Source organism: Echeneis naucrates, chromosome 1, assembly GCF_900963305.1.
Source record: "Echeneis naucrates chromosome 1, fEcheNa1.1, whole genome shotgun sequence".
Classification (NCBI taxonomy): domain Eukaryota; kingdom Metazoa; phylum Chordata; class Actinopteri; order Carangiformes; family Echeneidae; genus Echeneis; species Echeneis naucrates.
This window is the reverse complement of record NC_042511.1, coordinates 11,907,947-11,933,532: the sequence shown is the minus strand read 5'-3', so window position 1 is coordinate 11,933,532 and position 25,586 is coordinate 11,907,947. Positions and strand designations below refer to the sequence as shown.

Genomic DNA, 25,586 nt, shown 5'->3' with positions numbered 1-25,586 from the left:
GTTGGCAGTGCTGATGCCACAGCCAACAGCAACCTAAATGGCAGGCTTTTTCATCTTGCCAGGAAAAAAATAATAATAATCTGTGGACATCAGTCCAGGTCCCCAGACATTTTCTCTTAGAAAATGGTAAAAGTTTGACACAATAGATATGTTAGACAAATATGTGTTTTGGGCCTTAAAAACTCATACTGTTTTAAATCTTCCCACTCCAAAAGATGTGTGTGCACTCCCACATGCGATAGCACACCCATGGATACAAAGTCCATTTCTACGTAAGCTGCCTGACCCTCCTTACCGTATGGACAGCACCAGAGAGGCCAGCTCCAACAGACCAGCCAAAGGAGCCAGGGCCAGGGCAGCAGGAGCTGGAGGGCCAATGTTGGCTGGGCTCACGAGAGGTGGAAGGAAACAGGCCAGGGTCAGGGCCAGGAAGACAAAACAGCTGAGGAGAACATCCAGGAAGGAGTTGAAGGTGGAGCTTGCAAATGTCTGCACCTGAGCCAAGTTTATCACCTGGTGGGGAAAACACAGCGGCTCAAATCTCCCGGAAATCCTGCTCACACCTTGTGTTGCTTATGAATTAATACTTTCTCAATATTCATGTGTCTGTTTAGATCATCATTCTCATCATCTTTCTCACTGTATCTTCCAAATTCCATGTGTTTCTTCCACTTTTTGGTGAGGCTATTTTACATTACGTTGCTTTCTCTGTGACTGTGAATAGTCACCAAGCCTCATTAATTGCTAGTAAATCAAAGAGAGAGGAACATCTCTGAGCTCAGTTTTAGTCTGAGGCTACATATCTATATTGCTCATTTTACAGTTTTCTCTTTTTTAATTTTATCTGAGTTTCTATGCAAATAAACTTTCCTTACTTCACTATAAATGTCTAATGATGCCTGAGATAAAAAGTAGGTGTTGTGTCAAATTGAACTAAAGCCACCCTGTCCACCTTGTGAACGACAGCCAACACAAAGTTTTTGGTCTCTGTAGTAACATTAGTATAACAGCAGGGGGCCACAAGGCTGTAAGGTCAGTGTGGGCCAACTGGAACTGGTCCCGGGTGTGTGAGAGCATGGCACTAATGTGGCATGAATTTTGGGACGCAAGGAACAAGCTGAAACGATCCCGCTCCCTTCATTCCCAAACAAAATACAAACACACAAAAAACACAGGCCAAGACCCTCAGATGGGAAATCTGTTTGGGGCTTGTTATGATCAAGTGAGGAAATCACTCAAAAGTTACAACATTTTAACGGACATAGTTTTGTTTTAAGCTTAGCACTGAGGATCACAGTGAACAGACTTTCACAGTGACAGGTGTCTGGGTCGCAGGGGATGGTGGAGTCAATCCCAGCTTACTATGGGCAAGGGCGGGGTACACCCTGGACAGGTCAGCAGTCCATCACAGGGCCAACACACAGAGACAGACAGAGACCAACAACCGCTCACACTCAGACCTACAGACAGTTTAGAGTCACCAGTTAACCCAAACATGATGTCTTTGGATGGTGGGAGGAACATGCAAACTCTGATGGCCCCAGGCCAGGAACCGAACCCGTGACCCTCTTATTGTGGGGTGACAGTGATGGTGGTAAAAAAAAGTCAAGTCAAAGCAAAGCTCTTAAAAGTGTATATGTATAGGTGTGTGGGTGTACCTCCTCTTTGTAGCTGCTGCGATAGGCCTTTTCAAGAGTTCTCTCTAGGAAATTGAGGCTGATCTTGTTGATGGGTGGCTTGAAAAAATAATCCTTCATCAGACTGAACCAGAGAAAAAAAACAAGGACAAGCATAAGCTCATATGTGGAAATTAACAGTACCATAAAAACACACAATTTCTATCACAATGCATCAAGATTTCCAGCGCATATGCTCTTTCATCGTTGAAAGATTATACGATATTATTGCATAGAGGGTGATATTTAACAGAATGGATCCTTCTTCCTCCTGAGGGGACTCTTGTGTTTTTGCGCGTTTCCTGCTACAAAACAGATTTAGACACTTTATGACAAATGGATCTGTTTAATGATGTCTGTTATCCCCTGAAAAGACTGGCAATAAATCTCCCAGTGCATGTTGGGATGAGCTCCTGTCCTACACCCTGGCCGTGAGAGGTAGTTTAGAAAAATGGTTTAGTGGACAGATACACATCGTTTGTCGAAAGTTTTTTCATTATTCCAATAAATGATGCTTACCAAATGGATCTATTCCTACATACTCATCCTACCACCCTAATAATAGACTGTCTATCACCCTTGAGTGCCATTGTGTGGCATATATTCTAATTTTAACCTCTTTGCTCACCTGTCCTCCCTGATAACTTCCACAAAGTGGGCGTCACTCTTTTCTCTGAAGTTCTTGGCACGCAGCTGGATGAGGGCAGAATGGTCCATACCTGGACCGGCTGTCCCTGTGCCACCAGTCATACCTAGACTGGTGCCAGTGCCTGTGCTAGTGCTGGTCTTCTTCTCTTTCTCGTGGAGCATGTCGCTCAGGGAGCACTGGCTGGCCCGAACTGGATCCTCCATTGGGGGACTCAGGAGCCCGTTGACTGCCCTGGGGCAGTGGCCCGGGATGAACTGGAGGAGGAGAAGGTGAAAAAATGACAATGTGAGAGGAACACGATTCCCAGGATAGAGAAGCGAAGTAATGCATACAAAAGGGCAGGGATTGTCGAATCACTGAGATGAAAACGGCATGTCTTTTGTACCTTTGCACTACTACTTTTTTGTTCTTCCTGGCACCCATTCAACACAGCAACATCTTCACTCTGCTCTGCTCCCATTGACAAGGCTGCAGTACGGGACACACAGGGCGGCTAGAGAGAGAAAAGGCAGAAGGCGTACTGAAATACATCATCCTAAATGTACACTACCAGTCAAAAGTTTGGACACACTTTCTCATTCAAATGAATAGGAAAGTGTGTCCAAACTTTTGAGTGCTAGTGTATATACTGTATGACTGACATTTTATGGTGTAGTCTCTGACATCCTTAACTTTCTCATAACTTAAATCCCACAGAAATGAATGAGAGCATATTTGGAGTCAGAGCTGAGTGCATCAGCCACACTTGAGAGTAGTGTGAAAGGTTACACACTCCCTGATATTTGACAATGTCAGCTTTCATCTACTGGATGAAAAAAAGAAGAATCAGAACAGCTGCACAGATGTTTCAACAAAAACATTCTTAATGTTGTAAATATTTCTACCAAAAATTATTCCTTTCATTTGTTGTTAGCAACACAGAGAGAAGTTCCTATGGCAACAGTCATTCGCTTACCCCACTCCTGTCTGATGGTTGGTGGGGCAGCAGGGGCTCTGCAGCCTGCATTCCTCCAGGGATGAGGTCTGGCGTATGGGCTTGAGGACAGGACGAAAAATCTCCACATGGCAGTCCCACCTGAGGACAGCCATGCTGTATATCCTGATGTTCCACCTTCCTCCCTGAGATCAGGTAGGTCCTCAGTCCTAAGACAGGCAAAAACGAAAAAATCCACTCTGTTTAAATAAACAACCAAAACTTTCACAATTTTCATGGTTCAACTCAAAAGCACAAGAGCCATCAGTGGTACAGAAGCTGCCACACATGATTTCTTTCCAAGCGCATAAAAATAAATAATGAGATGTTCCTAAAACCCTTCAGTCATTATGGTTACACTGAGAATCAAATCTTTGGCACAAAGAGGTTTACCACAAAGTAATGAGCAAATTATTAAAGCCAAACTTTCACGGAGCAGCATATCGTCTGACGGGAAGAATCCTCCATGTTGCATCTTCGCATTCCATCAAATTTAGCAGTGAAACGATAATTCTGTAAATTCTATAAAATGACTTCCCTCTATTTTGGGTGCAGGTCAGAATAAATATCAAAATAAAATTCTGAGTGATGGGCAATAATCAGTTTTAAAATTATAAAAGAAACTAAAAAGGTGAAAGGATTTGCAGACAAGCCATCATCTGCCAATCATCAGTCACTGCAGGCAGTAATGCAATACCGAGTGTTACACCAACAATGTTTGCAAATCAGCACAGGGCTCAGGCCATGTTCACACCAGTGCAGGGCCAACATGGAAATACACAAACAGCAGATCAGAGGGTTGGCCCATATCCAGCTGGTATCAGCCTGACCAAACACACAGTAACCTGGCTAGCTGACCTCTTTGTTCAAACAGCTAAAGATGGCAACCTTTTTAGCACAGTGATGACTGGAGCGGCGACCCCAGGACGTAAACAGTCTGCATCGTCTCCCTGCTTCAAAATGATTTCTCGTCTTACATTTCATTATTAGGTTCATCTATACTCAGAAAAGGAAAGTCCTTCATTTGGTATCCCTGCTCCAAGGGCACAGATTGTTTTGCACAGGTGAGTTTTCAAGATAAACCAATCCAGGCCTCGCTCACTGTTGTGTGCGATTTTCCTGAAGAATTCTGAGATATTCTGACTGTAGTTCCTTTTCACTTATTCCAGCTTTTCCTGCTTCCAACACATCAGGACAAAATGTCCACTGGATGCCTTACATAGCCCATCCACTGACAGGTGACATGGTAACCACACAATAAAAACTTATTCTCTTCACTTGTCAGGGGTCATAATGTCATGGCTGATCGGTGTATGCAATGTTGTGTGAGCCTCTGAAATTGTGACTGGTTTGATTAAGCACGTGTGTCAGTCTGTAGGTGTGTTTATACTGTATGTTTGTATAGATACAGGGGTTGCTCCTTTTCCTCCTTTATCTATACATTTTCACTTTTTAGCATGTTAGTGTAAAACAAATCAATCAGATTAACTACTTCAACTAAACCCAGGATACACACTGGAGGTTTGGAGGTGCAGCAGGGTAACTAAGCTACTGTGGAACCAATGAACAGAATTTGAGTTTCACCACAATTTTTTTCCCAGCTTCCTTGTTTCTGTAAGAAAATTAGCCATGAATACGTAACTAACAACGAACTTATCCTGGGCGTCTGGAGGCTCTGTGTGTTTTCGTTGCAGGCTCTGAGACAATGTAGACTTGGCAGATGTCCTGAGCCTCGAGGGCAGCAACAGTCCTAACTCACAGGCTGAGCTCATTGCCAAACAAGTGACAAAGGCCGTTTATGAGATGTCGAACCCAACACACATGCAAACACAGAAACATACACTGTCACGCAAAGGTTCGTTCCTATTCTTCGCTGTCCATTAGCTCCAAGAGAAGAGGTAAGTGCTCTGTCAGTTAGCAGGGCCTTCTGTCTGACAAGTGAAACATAGAGTTTTGAAGTGAATCATGAAGGCTCATCGGTTTCTTTCTCATTCTCTTTAGTTCTATTTTATTTATTACTGTTAACTAGTCACCCTCATTCCTGGAGGTTGGCTCAAAGAAAACTATGCTATGCTGAATTGGTCACGAATACCCAAAATTATCTTTAACTATAAGGTCAGTAAATTATCATTTTTATTACATAAGTAAAGAAAATATTTTGCTTCCTACTAAGTTTGTCTTGGAAGCTAGGTCTTGAGCTCAAATGCCTCTATTCAATTTAAGTATCTCAGATAGTCATAGCACTGCTGCAGTAAACCAGCATGAACAATAGCGGGACCTTTAACTGAAGCAGCTAAATGGAATTAAGCCATCATTCATTTTATTATTTACACCTGTGATTTTCCAACTGCAACATCAAAATGTGAGGGATCTAGTAGCTGCATATCAAAAGTAAAATCTCCCACAGTCCAACAGACACAGCCCACTGACAGGTCTGTGTCTAGTTACTGACCTTCATAAATGTCTAATGGATAAATCACAGACTTTGGAAGTGGCCTTGTTCTAAGTTTGCAGTTGGCTGAGATTGGATTGGATGTCTCCATTTAATTTTTATTTATTTATTTTTTTTTCATATGTTTGGTGTCAATCAGGGCCTGAAAGATTTATAGCGACAGATGTAGAGGTATTTGCTTTTTTTTTATTTTATTTATTTTTTTTTTTACTTTACTTTAGCATGTGCTCAACATGAGAAGCAAACGCTAATGAGTCAGAGAAACGGCTAGAGGAGACTGCGAAAGCAAAGTGGCAAACGACGTAGAGACGGCAAGGGGGAGGAAGAGACGGAGAGTACTTTGAAGGTCACTGAGTGTAACATGCCTCACATAATCCACATTCCTTGTCTACTTCCATTTCATCTTTCTAACTTTATCAACAGCCTACTGGAAATGCTGAAACAGGTCTTGAATTGTGAGGGCATTGAAATGCCTGACTAAGGGATGGTAAAGGAATTTATTCTTCCAATATAAGAGTGCATAGTAGGTTCATGTGGATATGCTTGAGTGCAAACATATTAACTAACTAGTCAACTTATTTCTAGACAAACAGCCGCATGCAACTTGTGTATGTTTATCCAAGCTCGAAGGCACAACAAAGCTAATACTTTACAAATTAGTCTTTGCAGCAGAAGTCATTAGAACACACTTTAGCAGGCGTGAGTGTGTGACTATGCATGTGTTTGTGTTTGTGTATTGATCTTCTCCAGGCTCTGTAAAAGCAGCACTCCTTGAAAGAAACTGACACCAGCACTCAACGTTTCAATGTAGCTCAATGGTTTTTATTGATTTAGACCAGCTGGCCGGAGGAGGGAGGGTTCGTCCAAGTGCATTTACTACAACAACAACAATAACACCGACATGCCTCTGCTGTATTCATGAAGTCGTTACACCAGATAGAGTCTAAGTTTGATGCAATTCAGCAAACCGTCTGCACCTGTAGTTAGACACAGATAACTGCTAAACCACAGAACTACATAAAATTATGTATAATTACCTTAACGAACAACACCAACTTAACAAATTACAATATGTCAAATGAAGATGCATTCAGTCACATCTTCTAAAAGAAAGAGCAAAAGTAAAAGCTTGTGTTAAACCCTGGCTGGGAGCAAACAAAACTTGGCTGATGCGTGTTGTCAAAGTCAAACCAAATGAGTTCATCACAGCATCACAAAGATGTGGGTTCAATTTAGTATGGTATGAACGCTACTATTGGCATTTAAAAGTACCCTGGGAAAAAAATGAGACTGCAGGATGTCATTTCATTCCAGCAGATTTCTCCTCTCTCATTTAATGTATGCTAGTGAACTATGTCCCCCCAAAAAAAAATAAATAAATAAATCCACTCTCCCATAACTATCAACTGGGCTGAAATTTGGTGACTGCGAATGGCACGTAAAAAAGATACACCATATTAATACTCATCAAACTTTTTGCTATCTGTGTGAATTATTTGCCAAGTTGCATGTGCAAACTAATATAAATAAAATAATCTGAAAATCTGAGTACCGTGGTCGTGTGTGAGTTTATTTACGACCCACATTCACCCAACGGTCTTTACAAACAAGACCCCAGAAACATGAAGCATCTGTCTGCATGAAAAATATTGGATGAATGATGTATCTGAAAGGACAGCAGCACGCACGCACACCCAAACCTGCCATTTACTATGTCCATGACTCATCCTGCAATGTGATCGCTTCCAGTATTAAATTATTCCCTCTATATGCATCTGTACAGACACACTGCATGGTCACTTTCAGAGGACTACAAGTGTGAACACATGAATCAATGAATGGACGGATGAATGAATGGACAGAGCAGGGAATAGGAAGCATAGCTGAACTGTCAAATTCCACATGCACGTCCTAAGGCTGTGCGCACTGTGGACACACAAGTACACACTCGCTCTTTCAGATGATGAATGTATGACTGACACACTTCAACCTTCCTAACGCTGACACACAGAACACAGAGCACTAGTGATGAAATGACAGGTCAATGAATGAACTAACATAAACATTCAAGTCATTTCTTTTGAAAAAATGTCAAAGGTTTGCTGCCACCTGCTTCTGATATTCAAGTATTTGCGGTGTTTATCACAACCACTGTAAAAGAATATTTTGGGGGGCTGACAAAAAAAAGAAGAAAAAAAAAAACAACTATGACTTGACAGAGGAAATTGCTGTTAGTTGCAGCCTTTCATGGCACATCTGCAATGGAAAATGACACAACTGGCTTGCCCTCCCAGGTCAAATGATTCTGCAGCTGACAGTTATTTATTTGCTAAGCACTATTTATCTATAAGTGTGCTAACCCTTTGATGTAAACACAACACCTGAGTGAACCTGCTGACTCTAGCCCATTTCAAGACCAAAACACTGTAAACCTGACGTGCAAAGCAGAAACAGCACGGCTACACTGGGCTCAGGCCTGTGAGCTGATGCCATAAAATAAGTTCTACAAATCATGTGGGTGATGTGATGACCCTCCAAACAGAAAAACGAGCTTGTCTGGAGCTGTAAAAAGGCATTAATTGGCTGTTTCAGTGGCTTCACCTTTGTTAAAAACTTTCTTACAGCTAGTATGTTTGGTGTAACCAGGTTATATAAGACACACTGCCCTGATCAGCAGTCCCTCTGCTGAGGGTCTGCATGAACGTTTTAGACTGAGAGCTGACATTTCAGATAATCCCCAGAGGGCTGTCCGAAACCAGGCTCTGCACTTCCTGACAAATGACCTTCGACCTTATGGTGGCTTCCAACCACATGATCAAAACCATCCCCAGTGACCCAAAGGTCACCAGCTCCCCTCTGGTCCCACACACAGAAAAGTGAACGTGCGTCAGTGTGAGAGACAGAGGGAGACAAAGAGAGACGCTTCGACATTTATTCATACCAATTAGCCATCAAAGCAGCAGTTGAGCTCGGAGCCGAAGCTGTTGAGGAGAAGGAGAAAGCAGACATGCTAGGTGCTGATCTTCCCCTCTTCTCTTAGAGTTCCATCTAACCTTTTCTCCCATTCTTCACTTTCATCACGCTGCGTGGAACAGTGCAGAAAACTTCAGCACTAAAAATACGCTTCATCTTGTTTTCCCTTTTTGCAAACTTGGCTTTCCAACTGTTCAACTTTACTCATCTCTATCTCTAACCTTCGCGTTCAACCTTGGCTACTCATATCTCTTGCTACCTCTCACTACGACCATGTCTAGCTACTCTTTGTTGTCTCTGCTGTCTGGTCCTCTCATCTTTCAGCCATCATCCTCTCCCTTTCTTCCACCGCTCCTCCGCCCCCCACCCTCTGGGTTTCTCCCTGGTCGGTGGTGGGTCTTGACTGCTGGCCTCATGCAATAGCCCATGCCTCCATATTTGGACACGCCGATGGAACCGAGGGATGAGGCTCTCACACGATCCTCCTTCACATACCCTCCCATTCCTCCCTCCCATCCATCCCTTCCCCCTCCCCTCTTTTATGCCATCATTTCGGCTTGGGGAGTTCTTGCTCTCTCCCTCTCAGGGTATCCAGACCTGGTTCTAACTGACACCAACTCCAAGAGACACGATGAGCACCACACCATTTACTGATTTATAGCTGTAAAGCTGTTAATCTGAAAGTAGAGCTGTTTGTTCAGGGTTCTTGTGCTCAAGATTACATGACAGCCAGGAGCCAGGATTCAGAAACGAGAGGGGAACCTAAACCAAAAAACAAAAAGTTGGTTTGGATTTGGGCCAGCTCTCCGTCCTCATGCTGCTCATTCATCTCATAAAGTAGAAAAGGTCAGAGAATACATATGTTCTTTATAAAATCCACTATCTCTTTTCTCTGTAACTCCTACAATATTTTGTGTGTGTGTGTGTGTTTGTGTGTAGGTGTGTGTGACATGGTTTGACAGAAGCAGTGACGCACTCAAGTGTGACTGTGTCACTAATGAAAAACACACTACAAACACGCCCACAGCTGTTAACAAGACATATGAGGCTCTGTGATTCTACCATTGACTCTGTCGCTCAGCGCCGGAGGACAGTCCTTGAGCAGGAAAACCAACCTTGGTCCTGCTGCAAAGGGGACACTGATGACGACGGGCATTTCACTTCGTTTTATGCATGTTCACACACTTGGCCACATATTAACTCTACACGAACTGGCTGGTTAACAGTATATGATATTAAAATGCACACATGCAGCCGGTTGACAGATGTTTATTCTCCTTATAAGGCCTTATTGCCCAATAAAAAATTTTCCCTGTGAATCTTTCATCTTTCCGGTGAAAGATGAATGTGCAAAATCTCCAAAGCTTCATTTGAGCAACGCAGTAGTTGCATGGGATTCATTGATTCATGATTCATTCTGTTGTATGGCACATATTCATGATGCCCTTCGTCGCACACAGATGCACACACACACCTCCCCCACTACCCTCAGCTGGACTGTGGGAAATCCTTGGGAAACGGTTCTTTCTTCTCCCCTCTTCTCCCTTTCCTGACCTTCTCTCTTCTTCCCTCTAATGTCACACAAATCTTTCTTTCCTCAGACCACCAGGGAACAGAGCATTGCATGCTTTTTATGGTAGAACTTGACTGATACCAGTTTTGAGGGACAGTGCATGTTTAGTTTTTTTTTTTGTTTTTAAGGTAAATCAGATATTGATGAAGCACATCTAAAACTTTATTGTCAGAAAATTACCTGTTTGGGTTTTTCTTTTTATTTTATGATATTTTGTGGTTACTTCGAGTCTCACATCTTCCCATCAACATTCAATTGCAACGCTTTGATAGAGGAATCCACCAAAGTACAGGTAGACGTGCTGGTTTCTCCACAAGCTTCAACTCAACAGACCAGCACACAATGGAATGACAGCATCTATTTTAAGCAGTCATATACTGCTCTCCATCTCTAACTAAATCCACTACAATTACTGTCGGATGTAAGGCAGGAAAAGTGGGTACACCTAGAAAGAAAGATCCTTTGGTAAACAGACAACTCCCCTCACTGCAGATTGTGACTCCTGATCAAATTACACACACATTGTGTAGACAGGCCTTCTCCACTATTGTCAAAAATTAACACAACGTCCAGAGAGACAAACAAGTTCTGCTACCAGACTAACGCAACCAGCTGTCACAAAAGTGGAATTTAAAATCTTGATGTTATGTTAAACACATATACAGACGCACAGACCTATGGAATAAAGGGAAAACAATGTGCCACAGATATATGTGTGGTCCTATGACTACAAACTCAAATTGAAAGTTTACAGAAAGCCTCAAGCCAAGTTGGAGACATGCAGACACACACACAAGCACAAAAACACATTACATTTTTTGACCTCTGCTATGTTGGGAGTTATGCATTCTGTGTGAGTAGGTCAATTAGTAACAGTTTGGCAGGCGTGACAGTTAGGCCTTTGTTCACAGGAAGTGAAATATCAGGATTTTCCAGAGTTTTATAAGTGGTAATGCTAATGCTAATGTACGACTCAACATCGCAAAAACCATCCCAAAATAACATGCAATAGCACAACAGAACTTTAAAAAAAGATCCACTTTTGGTTGCCAAGCGGCTGCTTACCCCAGAGCCACAGGTTCCGCAGCTAAAACCGGTCCCAATGCCTTGATGAATGTTATCCCTCTCTCTCTACACTGACTGTGAAGCTGAGCGGGCTGCTATGAATCGAAATGCATTTTGCCAGAAAAGCCAACACTGGTATGAACATTGAATTTTCATTTGTGTTGTATCATTCCGTGATCAAATATTTTATGGGTGTTTTCACAACACACATTTTGTTAGCAACAGGGGCGGTGCAGTGGTAAGGTGGTCGGCACTGTTGTCACTCAGTTTGAACCCTGGGCATGGGGGCCTCTTTGTGCTACATAAGTGTGTATGCGCATGATAATGGTTGTTTGTGTGTGTGCGTCAACAACTGAGACCAGGTAGTGGGTGAATCTAGTTGTAAAAGGTCGCATTCCTCATTACGTGGTAATACTGCGATAACAGTGTCTGTTAAATACAGGTAACACTGTAAATAATCGGCCCATTGGACCAACCTTCGGGCTCTCGCACACAAACGCACACGCACCTGGACAGACCTGTAAAGCGATTAAAATAATATGAGCACATGACTCCGCGGTTTGGAATTCAGTTAATTACAGAAATAAACTCAGAGCTGTACCAGAAATAGCACAGTGCATTGCATGAACAGAAAACTTCCTGTAAAGTCTCGTTAAGAGTGTGTGTGTGTGTGTGTCTACACGCTACACATCTCCGATCAGACTAGGACAGGGCTGGGCATGCTTATCAGCACTGAACACACACACACATACACAGTTGACTCAACACATTCTTGAGCAATAGGAATGACATGAAATATGTGTTATGGATTAATGAAAGAAAGTTGATTAGATGGCTGTGTGGGAGACAGAGTGACAAACATTACTACAGATTCATTAAGGGAGGGAGATGAAGAAGTGTGACAAAGTGTTTTTCCACGCAATTTAAAGATCAAACAAAGAGAGAGCAACTGGATTGTAAAAGCCAAAAGCCCCAATTATCAGAGCTTTTGGCGTCCTCTTATATTATGCTGCTTTTGCTAGCTAATTATGATTTAGTCAGTTCTACATCATCCTTTTAGTCTGTGGAACAAACACACAACATTAATGATAATAGAATACCTAATACAATATTGGAAGAGAGAAAAGGGCTTTCACTCCTCACATATTATATGTGTGTATAGCACCCAAATACTTGGGGTAAGATCACTACCCACTATAACATTCAGAATGTATGAGCCACTCTCTTTTTCCCTTTAGAAATAAATCTCAGCCTCCATCTTCTCTCTCTGTAGTTGCACATGTTCAACTCGGATGCTACTTGACAGCATTCTTCTTTTTGTTATCGCACATCAGGACAACCGTCTCTTCTCAACTTCAAGTAGAGCATCAAACACACATTACACAGAGTGTACAGAGAAATGCAGCATGAATCAAAACGTAACTAGGGGTGGGCCAAAAAAAAACAAAACAAAAACAATCATAGAAGAATCGCAATTCTCATTTACTACGATTCAGAATCGATTTAAAATGTACCAAAATTGATTTTAAAAAATAAAACTGCCTCCATTTTGTATGTGGGACATCCTGACGTCACCACAGATCCGGTTCTATAACATAAGCATGCACAAAAACAAGGAGGAAACTATAATAATGAAGGAATGAGAGATTCAACCAGCCATGTCCTCATTTTGGTTTTTGACCTATTAAATCCGTTTTATTTTTTCCCAAATTCCGTTTTAATTTTTCCCATATTAGTTTTTTTTTGTTTGTTTGTTTGTTTTTGGTTTTTACGGTTTTTAGCATTTTGCACAAATTAACCCTGAGACAGTGCTTTAAGTTTTCTTTTCTTCAGTTATAACTGCTAACTTTAATGCTTCCACACATTTAAGCAAAAACATAACAATAAAACAATGAAATGCACGTCCCACAACTTTGGTGGAAATATCAACTTTTTAATTTCTTCTATCACCATGCTCTTTGGTTTTCCACCAATTACTGACAGCTCCATTGAAGTACATGATAGTCGACCTCTTTGTGTTGAGCTCAATGAGTGACTCTCGTTTGACTTGGCACTCAGACGGCCGCTTCACTGGTGGGGGGCGTGCATTATTAGTGACCCCCTCTGAGAATTTTCCCGACATATACGTTCCTTTTGATTCCGAAAAAAGTGGATCCTGAGGAGGGGCCCAGTCTCTCGTCTCGTCTAGTGTGGTCTGATCTGGTCTAGTTTCTACTCTCTGCATGGGTCCGGTCTCTGGTCTGGTCCAGTCCACTGTTCTTTGCTGTAGCCCATTCGTGTCAGCGTTAGCCACTACACCACCATGCTGCTCAGGTCACCACATGCATTTACATCAAGTCACCAATTAACCAACTGCAACCACTACGCTCAAGTTCATTCATTCATTCATTCATTCATGATCGTGGATTTTATAGGGCCCTATTTACTGAATGCCCAGGAGGACCGAGCTTGACATGAGCTTCACAGTGTGCAAGGACACTGTTTATTTTTGTTACTTAAGCAATATGTGATATTGCTTTTATGCAACAGTTGCAACAATTAATATAAATGTTCCCACGACCCAGAAACGGAAAAGCAGTAGAAGATGGATGGATGGATGAATGGATGGGGGACTATGTTGGTCAAAAAATAATCTTAAATGATTATTCATTTTATGAAGAAAGAATGTTCTGCTCATCAGTTAATCAATCCAGTGGAAGATCCAGTGGAAATTTTAGAGTTGTCCTAATAGGAAAAGCAAAGGTGTAATAAATTAACACTGGATTTCTTCTTTTTAAGTGTCCTAGAAAGCCATGACAGTGTGACAGTGAGTCAGCATGAACCATGCCAGGACCCTGAAGCAGCTAAATGGAACTCAGTCATCATTAATTTTTTTATATAAACCAGTGCTTTTCCTTCTGTGGCGTGTCAAATATCTGTGAAAAGGGCCTGATATGGACAATATAAAGCAGAGCAGTGCTGAAAAGGAAACAGATAGCAAACTTTCTCAAAAACATAAATAAATAAGTAAATACAAATTGTAGACATTGCACATGACATGAGAGAAAAAGGAGAACATTGCCATCGGATAAATTCCTCTACTGAGCTAGTTCTTTGAAGTCTGATTTTCACAAAAACTCATTAATGTATTTCAATGAAACATGGTGTTTAGATCAGCGTCAATGAACTACTGATACGTTCTGTCAATCTACAGAGCTCCATGGCAGAAGAAAAGAAGATTTTCCCTGTCCTTAGTCAGCAGAAAGGGATTTGCAAACCAATTACACTACTGACATTTCAATACCAAAGCACATTTTGCTGTAATAAAAAAATAAATACAGCAAAATGAGCCACGTCACTGAGGTTTGAAAAAACTGTTACAAACACCTTCACAGGAAAACAGACAACAAATCTAGAGAACAAAGGGCATGATCCACTGAGATTGGTCTGGTTATGATTAAGGATCTGCCATTTGCTGCTGCATATTTAGGTGACACGTGTGATTTAGCACAGATTAGGCAGCCTGAGGCCATGGACTTCTTAACGCAACAAACTGCACTGGAATGCGTGATGCATGCAGACATGCACCACACACAAACATGTACACACAAAGTGCCTTGAGACCACACCATGAGAACAGCTCAGGATCTAAACCTTGAGTCTGCAGATGTTTCTTTAAAAAAAAAAAAAAAAAAAAAAAAAAAAACAGCAGCAGCAAACGATGGGATTCAAAAAGGCATCAACATGGAAGATACAGACATGACATCATGATCAGAAAACTGCTGTCACCACCTGCACCACCTGCAGTGAAATACAATTGTGCCTCTATGCTAGAAACAAATGAGAATCGGCAGGGGGACTGGGAGCAACCAGTGACACAAGTGAAGGCAGCACAGGAAAATCCAGTGATTGCTGTGAAAAAAGGTGAAGAGCCAAAACCATCATCTGACCAATGAGGAGGGAAAACTCCTGATGTCTTCTGATGAAAAGTTCACAAAGATGTGGGAGGTGAAGGCAGCAAAAGAGTGTGACAACCAAAGAAATAACACTGGAGGATAAAGTGAGTGGTCTAAGGGAGTGAATGTGACTTGTTGAAAGACATGTATCAGAGTGATCCAGTAATGACTGTGCATTTGTCGACCTATTAGTGAACTCTTAATGACTTCATGGAACACATTTAGCTTTGTCGACTAATGCCATGTAAACACCAAATGATTTTCAAAGTCCTCAGATTACAGAAAATGGTTGACAGGCTAGTGGGTCACATATTAAAAGCTTTTTCAGTAGGAGGACTCCCTGATGAGATTGTTGTTATTTTCTTCCAAAATTAATGTCAGCGATAAACAAGCGCTCGAAGAAAAAGAGAAGATTATAGGTGAGAGCAGTTTGGGATACACAAAAAAGCAAAACATTTTCAACCCTCAGCTGGCCCTCACACTGTGTGTTTCGTTCTCACTGGCTGTAATTTGTCGCCAACAGCGCTTTGCCTGAAGGTGCTGGGGAGCATGACTATTGCTGTCCATTCAAACAACAAAACTAACAGCACCTTCAGTGAAAAGGGCAGCTGTTGCTGGACTGCCACAGAAAATTCTCTCACTTTTAACAGGTAGCTGCCTACGATATCCGTGGTGTGTGAACAGCGTGGTACATTTATTCTGTTCCCTGAGTGTTTCTTAAAAGTGCTGCATATAAACAAGAAGTCGGTTAGAAAAGCCAGACACTGAAAATAAATTGCAAATTAATGAAATTACCTGAGTATGGCATGCAAACATGTCCAGGTTGCCTAGCAATAACAGAAGCAACAACCGCAATAAGAATTTAATTGTGTCAATTTACATCTGTCATGACTTCTTAGTAATGCCTGCTATCATCTACATGTCTATTGTTGCTGGTAAGGACCAGTGCCTGTGTCTTCAGATAAACAGATAAACTTAATCTAAGTGCAGTAATAACAGTAATAGTTTGGAAGATTTAGTCCCCTTTCGTTTTTTGTTTTTTTTTTTCCAAATGCCCCTCATCGACATCTGTAGCACTGCGAGCCTTGAAAATATTTATTTTGTCTCATATTTAAACGCCTCCTTGCATACCTGCAGAATTAATGCTTTTGCCAACAGAGATATAACTTATCCCTTCCGTGTGCTGCACTGTGTTGGGGAGATTGTCATACCACACAATCCATTATATGTATCACCAAAGTGTACATTTCTGGCACAACTACTTGAAAGCTACAGCATCTCACTAGCTGGCAACGCTCATGGTCAAACAAAGCTTAGTTTGCTCAATTCCTGTGTAAAGGAGAGCTGGGTGTTCAGAAAGTGTGTTATCTGAGGTGAATCGTTGAGCCTGCTGGGGGATCGAGAGCAAAGCTTCAACTAAGGACAGACAGACAGCGCTAAAACAGCGTTACACAACAGACCACATGCACTGGTCTGGCTGACAGGTGAGAGTCTGGGGCAACGAATGTGATAACACAGTGGGGATAAGGACTGGGCGAGGGAGCGATATGGAATGTGACTGGGAAAGAGAGAAAGGACAGACAGTGGGAAGGGAGGAGAGATAAATTAAAAATGAGAAGAATTTCAAATGCATTCAATTATTCAGTTTATCAATCAGTTTATTAATCAGTTGTCCAGGTCCTGAGTGCTGTTTGGGAGTTTGAAATGAAAGGGAGAAGAGAAGTGACCTGATAGGCAGTTGATGGGATAGGCTACGTGCAGACTGTAACTTACAAACTTCACAGACAATGGAGTTGACAACGACGTCTTAAAAAGAAAAACACAAGGTTTCCTGGTACTGTGAAAAATCTGTTTCCTTTGCAAAACACAAGTTCGATCATTGATCAGTTGATTCTGATAGTTTGTTTCTCTCAAGCAGAGCTGACACGGTAATTTCATTCAAAGCAAGAATGTCAATTTATCTCCAAAAACCTGTAATAAACTAAGTTAACTGCTCAGATTATTTCTTTCTGTCAACATGAAGCTGTGCACCTGTGCTATTTCCCACATTTCTCTCCCTAATAAAAGCTGCATGTCAATATTTCACTCTGTCACTGCCCCATAGTCTGGAAATAGAGAGTGATGGCACCGTTCAGAGCCAAGTGTGAATATAGTCTGACATAAGGCCTGACAACAGAACAGACAGTGTCTGTTCGCATGAGACCTAAGATTAGACGGTCCACAAGGAGTTCCCTGCTGAAGAGATTAGCTCTATTGATGCTGCTTTTTCACAAAGTATTGAGACAGACTGAGAAAGTGTGTGTGTGATGTGAGAGAGAGAGAGAGAGAGAGAGAGAGAGAGAGAGAGAGAGAGAGAGAGTGTGTGTAATGAAAAGAATCTATCACCCAGAAGAAGCACGAAAATCGTCGCATTTTTTCAGCTTTAGGTATCAACACTTTTGTATCTGACCTCAGAGTCTTTCTAAATGCAAGATCTTGCTATTTATGTCTTTTGAGTACGTGCCAAGTACAGAGGACTGTGTTAGTTAGTCTGTGTAACAAACTCCCATTTTTCCACTTAGCAAAGAGCGAGATCCACAGATCACGGACAGGTTGCAGACAGCCAAGTCAAATTTCTTTCCACATATTTTAGCGGGCTGCGTCTGGTATCTGTCTCGTCTCTGCACCATCCCATTACTATTGCTACCCTACAAGAGTTGGGCACAGCATGGTGATCAACTGTTTAATCCAGTGGAATCCAGTACAATACCTGCCTCAGAACACTAAAGCCGGCCAGCCCTCCTCTTACCAGCTGAAATCTCTAGCTTCAATATTCGGGCCAACCACCACAACAAGCCACAAACACAGTCAGTCAGCAATTGGAACCAACCAATAGAGGTTATACACGTTGAAATGGACTACAGTGATTTTTATGTGGCTCAAAACTGTGTTAAATCTGGGTGAAGACCTGATCTGTGCAGAAAAACTGACCTTGTTCCGCTTAAGCTGAACTACTCAAATCATCAAATACATCAGTCTGATGTGTCCATAACAGTTGGAAACTGCAGTACGAGCAGTGCAGCAGTGCAATGAATACTTAATTACATTATCTTTGTGCTGTAACTATCCATTTATAGTATTACTATGCAACATTTGTCTGTAGCTAGGCTTTAATACCCATTTGCTGTGTTCAGGGATTAAAGGTTCTAATCTCAAAGCCCACTCTCATTAAAATGTGGAACTCTAAAACAAATCGGCAGTGTGCTTCACTACAATAACATACTTAAATGTGGTAAAAAAATATATATATATAAATAATATATAATTATAATCAGAAATGTACAAAATTACTAATATGTTAAGGAAATTGTGTTCCTTTACACTGTGCTGCGTACATCCTCGAGCAAAATGGGCATTAAAGGCATGTACTGACTACTATATACATTTATAACTCACATTACTTCAATTGGTTTGTGCTCTTTTAAAAGACGATCACAGGGAATGAATGGCTAGTTATCCATTATCAGCTGTATGTTGACAGACATCCCGCTGAAATAAACCGAGATGCGTCTCTTTTCCCGGTGCTCTAATCTCTTGATCGTGGAGTCTGATCTGCTTTGGTTGGGTGACTGTTTCAACAGGACTAACTGGTCAGATAACATATTTTAGTGCTGTCTAGGCATGCAATGACCCCACTCAACCCCAATGACCATGTTCAGAAAATGTAGGCATTTATCCTGCACATTTATGAATTGATTGAACTCCATTTCTGTCTTCCCATCTATATTTAGCTTTTGCTGAACTCTTAAGCATTTTACGACAAGTTTAATGTTGTCAAGAGAGCAACTTATCACAACCACGCTTAGCTATGAAGAGAAACATGGGGGCAAATGCATGTTTAGAAATAAAATTATTAAGAGGTGTAATCTGTGTTAAAGACAAGTGATTCTCTTTTTATAGATGCATTACACTTTTTCAATATCAGTGCAGGGACTTTGAAAGTCCAGCTAAAGAAAATTCATACAGAAGTCAGAAATAAATGGCCACTTACCCTTGAGTTTCTCCACCACGCTCGGCCCAGCTCTCTCTTCCACTTGACCATCCTCCCTCTGGTAGCGGTCATCCAGGAAACGGGCGGTGGCTTCTGACAGGTGGACCTTACCCGCCACACCCAGCTGCTCCATCAAGTTAGCCAGATTGACATCGTTTGACCACACGTCGAACTTGAAGCGTTTCATTCCCAGGATCCCGCACAGGACGGTGCCCGTATGGACACCAACACGCATGCTGACAGTCTCACATGTCTCCTGGCAAAACTGCTCGATGGCCTGGATCATGCCCAGACCCATTTCTACACAGCAATAGGCGTGATCCGGTCTCGGCTCAGGACATCCTGCTACACAATAATAGCAGTCTCCCAGAGTGCTGATCTTCTCACAACACGTCAGTTCACAGAGCCGATCAAAGCGCCCAAACAGGTCATTAAGGAGGCCCACCAAGGCTGGCGCTGACTTATTGGCAGACATTTTGGTGAAACCCACAATGTCCGCAAAGAGGATGCTGACAGGTTCCATGCGTTTCATGTTGAAAGGCCTAAATATTATCTGTCCGCGGGGAATGGAAGTCTTCTTGCGTTTGTGGTTGTTGTGAGGGTGACTTTTGGGGCTTGTGGCGCTTTGGGCTTGTGAAGCTCCACCACTACCTCCACCAACTGAGAGAGCTGACGCAGAGCAAGCACCGGACGAGTAACGCTTGCCAGAGTTTTCACCGCCGCCCTCGTCATCACCCTGCTTCATCAGCTCGTCTGCGACTCGACGTGGCATGACCGAGTGGATCATGCGTTCCTTCAAGGCCTTCTCCACTTCTAAGTCTTTGCCATGCATGATAGCCTGGCCCACTTTGAGAAATGTGCTGCGAGAACGCACCTCTGACATGATGAACAGGTGGATGCCAATTACATGAGCGCACAAGTGAAGCAGAGCTTTGGCCGGGCACAGCCAGCGCAGTGTGTCTCCAGAAGCTGGAGCCCCTAACCCTGTTCCCCATTCATTAGGGTCATAAGTCCTTTGAAACATTGGCAGCCATCCTAATGCCTCAAATAATATAGAATAGAGGAGCCCCAGCATAACTGAAGCATATAACCGTACATGGAGAACGCTGTATAACAACAACAAAACCTCCATGCAGAGAGAAAAAGTTCCCACAGGGGAGATGCAACTGGTAGGATGCCGTGCTTCTCTGCGTGAGAAGAGATCGGTGGCATTCCCGCCACCAGCCCGCTCCAGCTCTGTATAACCAGCAGTCTGAATCTGTGGAGCTAGGGTGATGGCGAAGGTGACCGCTATCAGGAGCAGGGTGGTTTGGTTGTACAGTCTTGTGTAGGCCTGGGTGAATGTGAACAAAAACAGGAGCACTAGAAGGATCAGAAAGGACACAGTGGGGGCAAAAAAGGTCACGGGGTCGCAGCGTGCACCATTGACCCCAAAGTACACCCCCCAGAGTACAGCTGCCACTGCAAGGTAGAACAGGACATAACGGAAGCGCCGCTGAGTCTGAGGAAAGCACCTCTCTTGGCACGCCTCTTCCAGGATGGGAGAATCGAACTTGGGGTCCCAGCATTGTGCAGCAGAGCGTTCAAACAAGGGGGGCGCCTTCCTGTGCACCCTGGAGGCGGAGGTCACGGCAGGTCTGGAGTCCGCAGAGCTGCAGCTGGAAGAGATGCTGTATTTGTGGAGGTTGGGGTTAACTTTGCTACCAGCCCCACAGCCTCCCCCTCCTCCACTGCTGGCAGCCCTCAGCGCCTCATGCTGATGCACGTGTGGTGCGCTGTTGGTTATCCGCACGGTGACGGCGCCGTCCCCGCTGGAGTCGCAGCTCACTTCCGTGCCGTGCATGAGATGCTGCCGGTGATGTTGCACGGTGGCCATGTTGACTGGTGTTACTCTGTAACGTAGGGGTGGGAAGGGGGTGGTAAGGGGGGTGGTGGTAAGGGGGGGGGGGCGGGAGGTGGTGGTGGTGGTGGGGGGGTTAAATAGCGTTCTATCCTCTGATGGCGCTCAGGCAAACGACACGCGGTGCGTGGGCGCGCCGTGCGTGCACATGTGGCACGAAGAGGGAGGGAGAGAGTGACAGAGAGAGCAAAGGTGTGTGTTGGAGGAATCACGCTGCATGAATACTGAGCTCGCCACAGACGTCTTTGCTACGCACACAGCAGCCTGCACGCTCACTCGCAGCAGACGCGCCGTCCCACTTTCTTGAGCAGTTCATTATCCGAGCCCGGGTTTGCGTCAGTACTCACATTACACGAATCCTTCTCCAAAGAGGCTCTGGGTTTGAGCCCGGCTTGCTCTCCAGCTGCAGTAAAAACAATGTCATCACTCTTTCTGCCTCCCGAACCGAACATCCTTCTCGGAAAGGACCGGTTAGTGATGCAACTGGAGGGGATTGGGGCGGGGGGGGAGAGGGGGGAGGTTGGGAGGGGGGGGGGGGGGGTTATACCTTCATCAAGTCTGTCCAGACGTTACATGACTGGAAGTGACCTCCTCTGGATGTGCGTAATATTTAACTGGAACTGACATTACAAAGTCAGGCGGCGTGAGGAGAAAATCCCAGATTCCTTTTCATTCCGAAATAGGTGTGTTAGTGTGAGAAAACAGCCTTCAGGTCCACAGCTTCGGTGTGTGGGCTGGTACAGACACAGCCTGTGCACAGCAAGTGGCTGCACACGTTACACCGTCCCGCTTATCTTCACAACATGCACGACAAATGGACAATCCACCGGTCCTCCCCTCCGCACAAAAACACACGCCTGAAGTCTTTATGAGCGGCTAGAAGTGCTAGAATTAAAATGTGCGGACACCATGTGTCATTTTAAAGCATCTAAACTATGTGAAAAAGAAAACTCCAAAACTGTGATAATCAGCCCTCTCTGGTAAAAACAAACGGTCTCGTTTAGCATTTACTTTAAACACTTTTACATAACATACTAAACCAACCTTCAATTTTGGCCAAACTGGTAATTATTATTTAAGAAGAAAAAAAGTAGATTTAGGAGACCTAAACTTCTGTTCCAGCCCTTCTCGTGTGTTGCTCGGTGTCCTCATGGTTTGCATTTCTTCCTCTCATACATTCCCCCTTCCATCTCAATTCCAGCAGGCCTTTGCAAATATTCCAGGCTGAGTTATTTCGGAGCCCTGTCCGGTCCGAGAATCGGATCATAAGAGGCCTGACAGGCAGGCCTATTCCCACGGATCCAGCCCCGTCCTTTCCTGAACTCCCTCTCCGGATCTCCAGCCTTTATTCCGCCTCTGCCTTCCAAAGAGGGGGTCGGGGAGTGCTGAGTGCTATTCAAAGACTCCTAATCCGAAAAGAGAAGCGCAGAAAATACCAACCAGCGGCCCAAAATTAGCGTAGGTTTGCCTCTGCTGGGAGTGTCTGCAACTTGTTGCGCGCAGTTGGCAAAACATACAGCTATGAGGAACAGCTCGGTCGAAACAGGCTGGTCTATAAATAGTGATGATCAGGAAAAAAAAAAAACCTCTTGCAATAACAACAACAACGGAGTGCAACGTTTGGATGCTTCTCCTCAGCCGATTCTGTGCAACAGCACGAGCGTTTATAACGTTAAAAAAGGTAATACTTAAAAATCAAGTCGTAAAGCGCGTGCAGAAACGTCAGCGATAGGCCCCCTTCTTGCTTCCAAAAGATCCCAAACTTTTCTTTTCTTTTTTTTTTTGTTCCCAGGCCGTATTTCCTGCGTTTGGAGAGGAGTCCCAGTTAGCAGTCTCTGCTTATTTGGAACTGAGGCTTGATTTCCTCCCCTCGCGTTCCCCCAAGAGTAAAGAAGTAGAAAATCCCCAGAGCAATGAAGGAAACCCCCCCTCCCGGCTCTGGATATGTCATCCGTGGGATTGTGAAGAGCTCCCCCCACAGACACACACACACACACACCAGGCTGCAGTGTCTCCTTCTCCCGGCCGGGTCCTCAGCTCTGGATAGCTCTACTTTTCTCTGGCATGCATGTGTCCGACAAACACAACAGTGCGGTGCGTCCTCTTCCGTCCGCCGCTGGTTTCCCCCCTCCCCCCGGTGAGCCTCCCCGCCGGAGTTGCGGGGCCGAGTAAAAACAGACCCGCAAAGGGAGATTTTTTTTTTTTGCCAGCCTTATCCAGGAGGGCGCAACATCTCCACCCCCTCGGCCGCCACCGTCTTCGCGGTGCCTTGGTAGGAAATCCTCCCCCAGCTGTTGTGGCGGTGCGGGTTGGCGGGACCGGCCCGTCAGGCTCGACGCACTTTCACCGCACACAGTTTCCGCTCTGGCCCTTTTCAGGAAGGCCGGTGGGAAAAATATGTCAGCTGAGGCAATGACACATTGGTTGCTGGTGAGGGAAAAACTTTAGTTGGTCAAAGAACTCGCTCCATTCAAAGTATAAAGTTTCTGTTTTAAAAAACAAAAAAATTCCCTCAAGCTTACAGGCTTTTTATTTACCTTTTCTGTGTCTTAAGAGCACAATGTGGACAGCAGCAATAATGAATAAACCATCATAATATCCATTAAAACAATCAGAGTTGATCAACTCTGATTATTATTCAGTTTTAGCTTTCAGCTTGTTAATGGTTGGCCAATGTTGGTCGAGATGTAATAATGTCATTTCCATACTATATGTGGTATACATCAAACATAACCAGAGATTTTACAAACCAACGTTAACTCTGACACACTAAAGTAACTCAGCTGTGAAGTTAAACTATGAGAGACGTCAAGGGCCTTTAATTTGAAGGCCGGCGGTGACTTCCTGGTTGTGTCTATGTAACTTGACAGTCAATAGTTGATATGAAATGGAAAAATATCATGACATATGAAATGTCACATTTTACTACTTAACGTAATTGAACATCACAAGATGTTGCAAAAGGTTTGGTTGTTAGTTAAAGCTGACTAACTACAGACAGATAAGAGTAGACTTGGTTCTTTGGAACCTGTCTCAGCTAAATTTAGGCTGAGTTATCACATTTGGCATCACAGTCATGAAGCCTTAAAATATAGTTTTGAATAACAGAAAAAATAGCACATCAAATATACCCCCTCTGAATTATGACAATAAACATCCCTTTTATCACAGTTTAACTTTTCTATTTACACCTCAATGAGGCAGGTGAGGTGTTCATGTTGAGAAAAATATTGCCAGAGACCTTTTTTTTTTTTTTTTTTTTTTTTTTTACTTTTTGCTTTTATTAAGATGTATTGATGTTTAAATCACAATATGATTAGCAGTTAATATCGTCTAGAGAGAGGATGCACATCCTGTACGTACATGTGTGCTATTGTAGGAGAAAGGCACACAAAAGTGTGGCTCAAAACCATATTCCACCATCCAAATGGTTACAAAGACTAAAACCATTAAAGATGTCAGTTTGTCCTCAAGGTCAGGTTTACCAGAAAAAACAAAAACTAGGGTGAAGAAAGATGGGTGGTTTACTGTTGTTATGACTCGTGACACAATACTCCTGATAAACACTGCAGAGGAAACACAAAACTCTTAGATATCAAGCGTCCAAGGTTGTGTGTGCTCCATTAGTGTTGGACCACGCTGTGTTTTCTAGCTGCAGATAGTGAAGTGGAAAGATTGTGAACAGCAGGTAATTAGGAAGAAGATAAATGAGATAACACGAGGTTATAGTGCTGATGCTGATTCAGAGTGTGTGCCAGAATGTGTGTGTCACTGTGTGCGCGCACGTGTTTATGCGTCCTGCTTCTTTGAAGAAGCAATAATGTTTCAACTTTGAATCCAATAAACCAGGCAACCTTTTGTGTATTGTTCAAGTGTGTGTGCGTGTGTGTGTACGTGTGTGTGCTTATGTTGAAGAGCTTACAAGAGAGGGCTGTTTGCAGAGTTGATAAAGCCGCACTGATAAGTCTGTGTTAACACTAAAAGCTGGGAGTGCTGCCTGTCAGCGAAGTAAACACAGATTATACGCTGAATATGAGCTCAAAGACATATTTACACATAAAATATTTACTGCATGTGCACAGGTGCATTGATGCCGTGTGCCTGTGTGATATTTTATTTGCTGCTGTGGGGAAATTGCCTTGTTGCTGAAACTGAGGGTCAGCTGCAGGTTGAATTGTAGATATTTAGGAAATGCACCGCCATAAAGTATATAATGACACGTAACAACTCCTTTGCTGTGGCCTTTTTCTTTTTAAAAACAAAAACAAAACACCTATGTGCAGTATTAACCATCTTTGAGCCATGGTCAGTCGTTCCATGATTTCCATCCAGGCTGAAATAACATTTGTTTCCTGACAGC

General features: G+C 43.2%; 1 protein-coding gene across 2 annotated transcripts in view; it reads right to left on the bottom strand.

Moving 5' to 3' along the window:
• Positions 1–23,397, bottom strand: part of LOC115040433 (adenylate cyclase 9) — a 32,417-nt gene extending 9,020 nt beyond the window's left edge. Inside the window, exons 1-6 of one of the 2 annotated variants that reach the window (XM_029497381.1) lie at positions 19,327–23,397; positions 3,281–3,468; positions 2,711–2,818; positions 2,305–2,579; positions 1,659–1,761; positions 296–513 (exon numbers count right to left, since the gene is read on the bottom strand). In XM_029497381.1, coding sequence (XP_029353241.1) covers positions 296–513; positions 1,659–1,761; positions 2,305–2,579; positions 2,711–2,818; positions 3,281–3,468; positions 19,327–21,202 — 2,768 coding nt within the window. In that variant the 5' untranslated portion in view covers positions 21,203–23,397. The remainder of the gene's footprint in view (positions 1–295; positions 514–1,658; positions 1,762–2,304; positions 2,580–2,710; positions 2,819–3,280; positions 3,469–19,326) is intronic. The other variant, XM_029497380.1, reaches the window with a different exon arrangement.
• Positions 23,398–25,586: the final 2,189 nt, after the last annotated feature.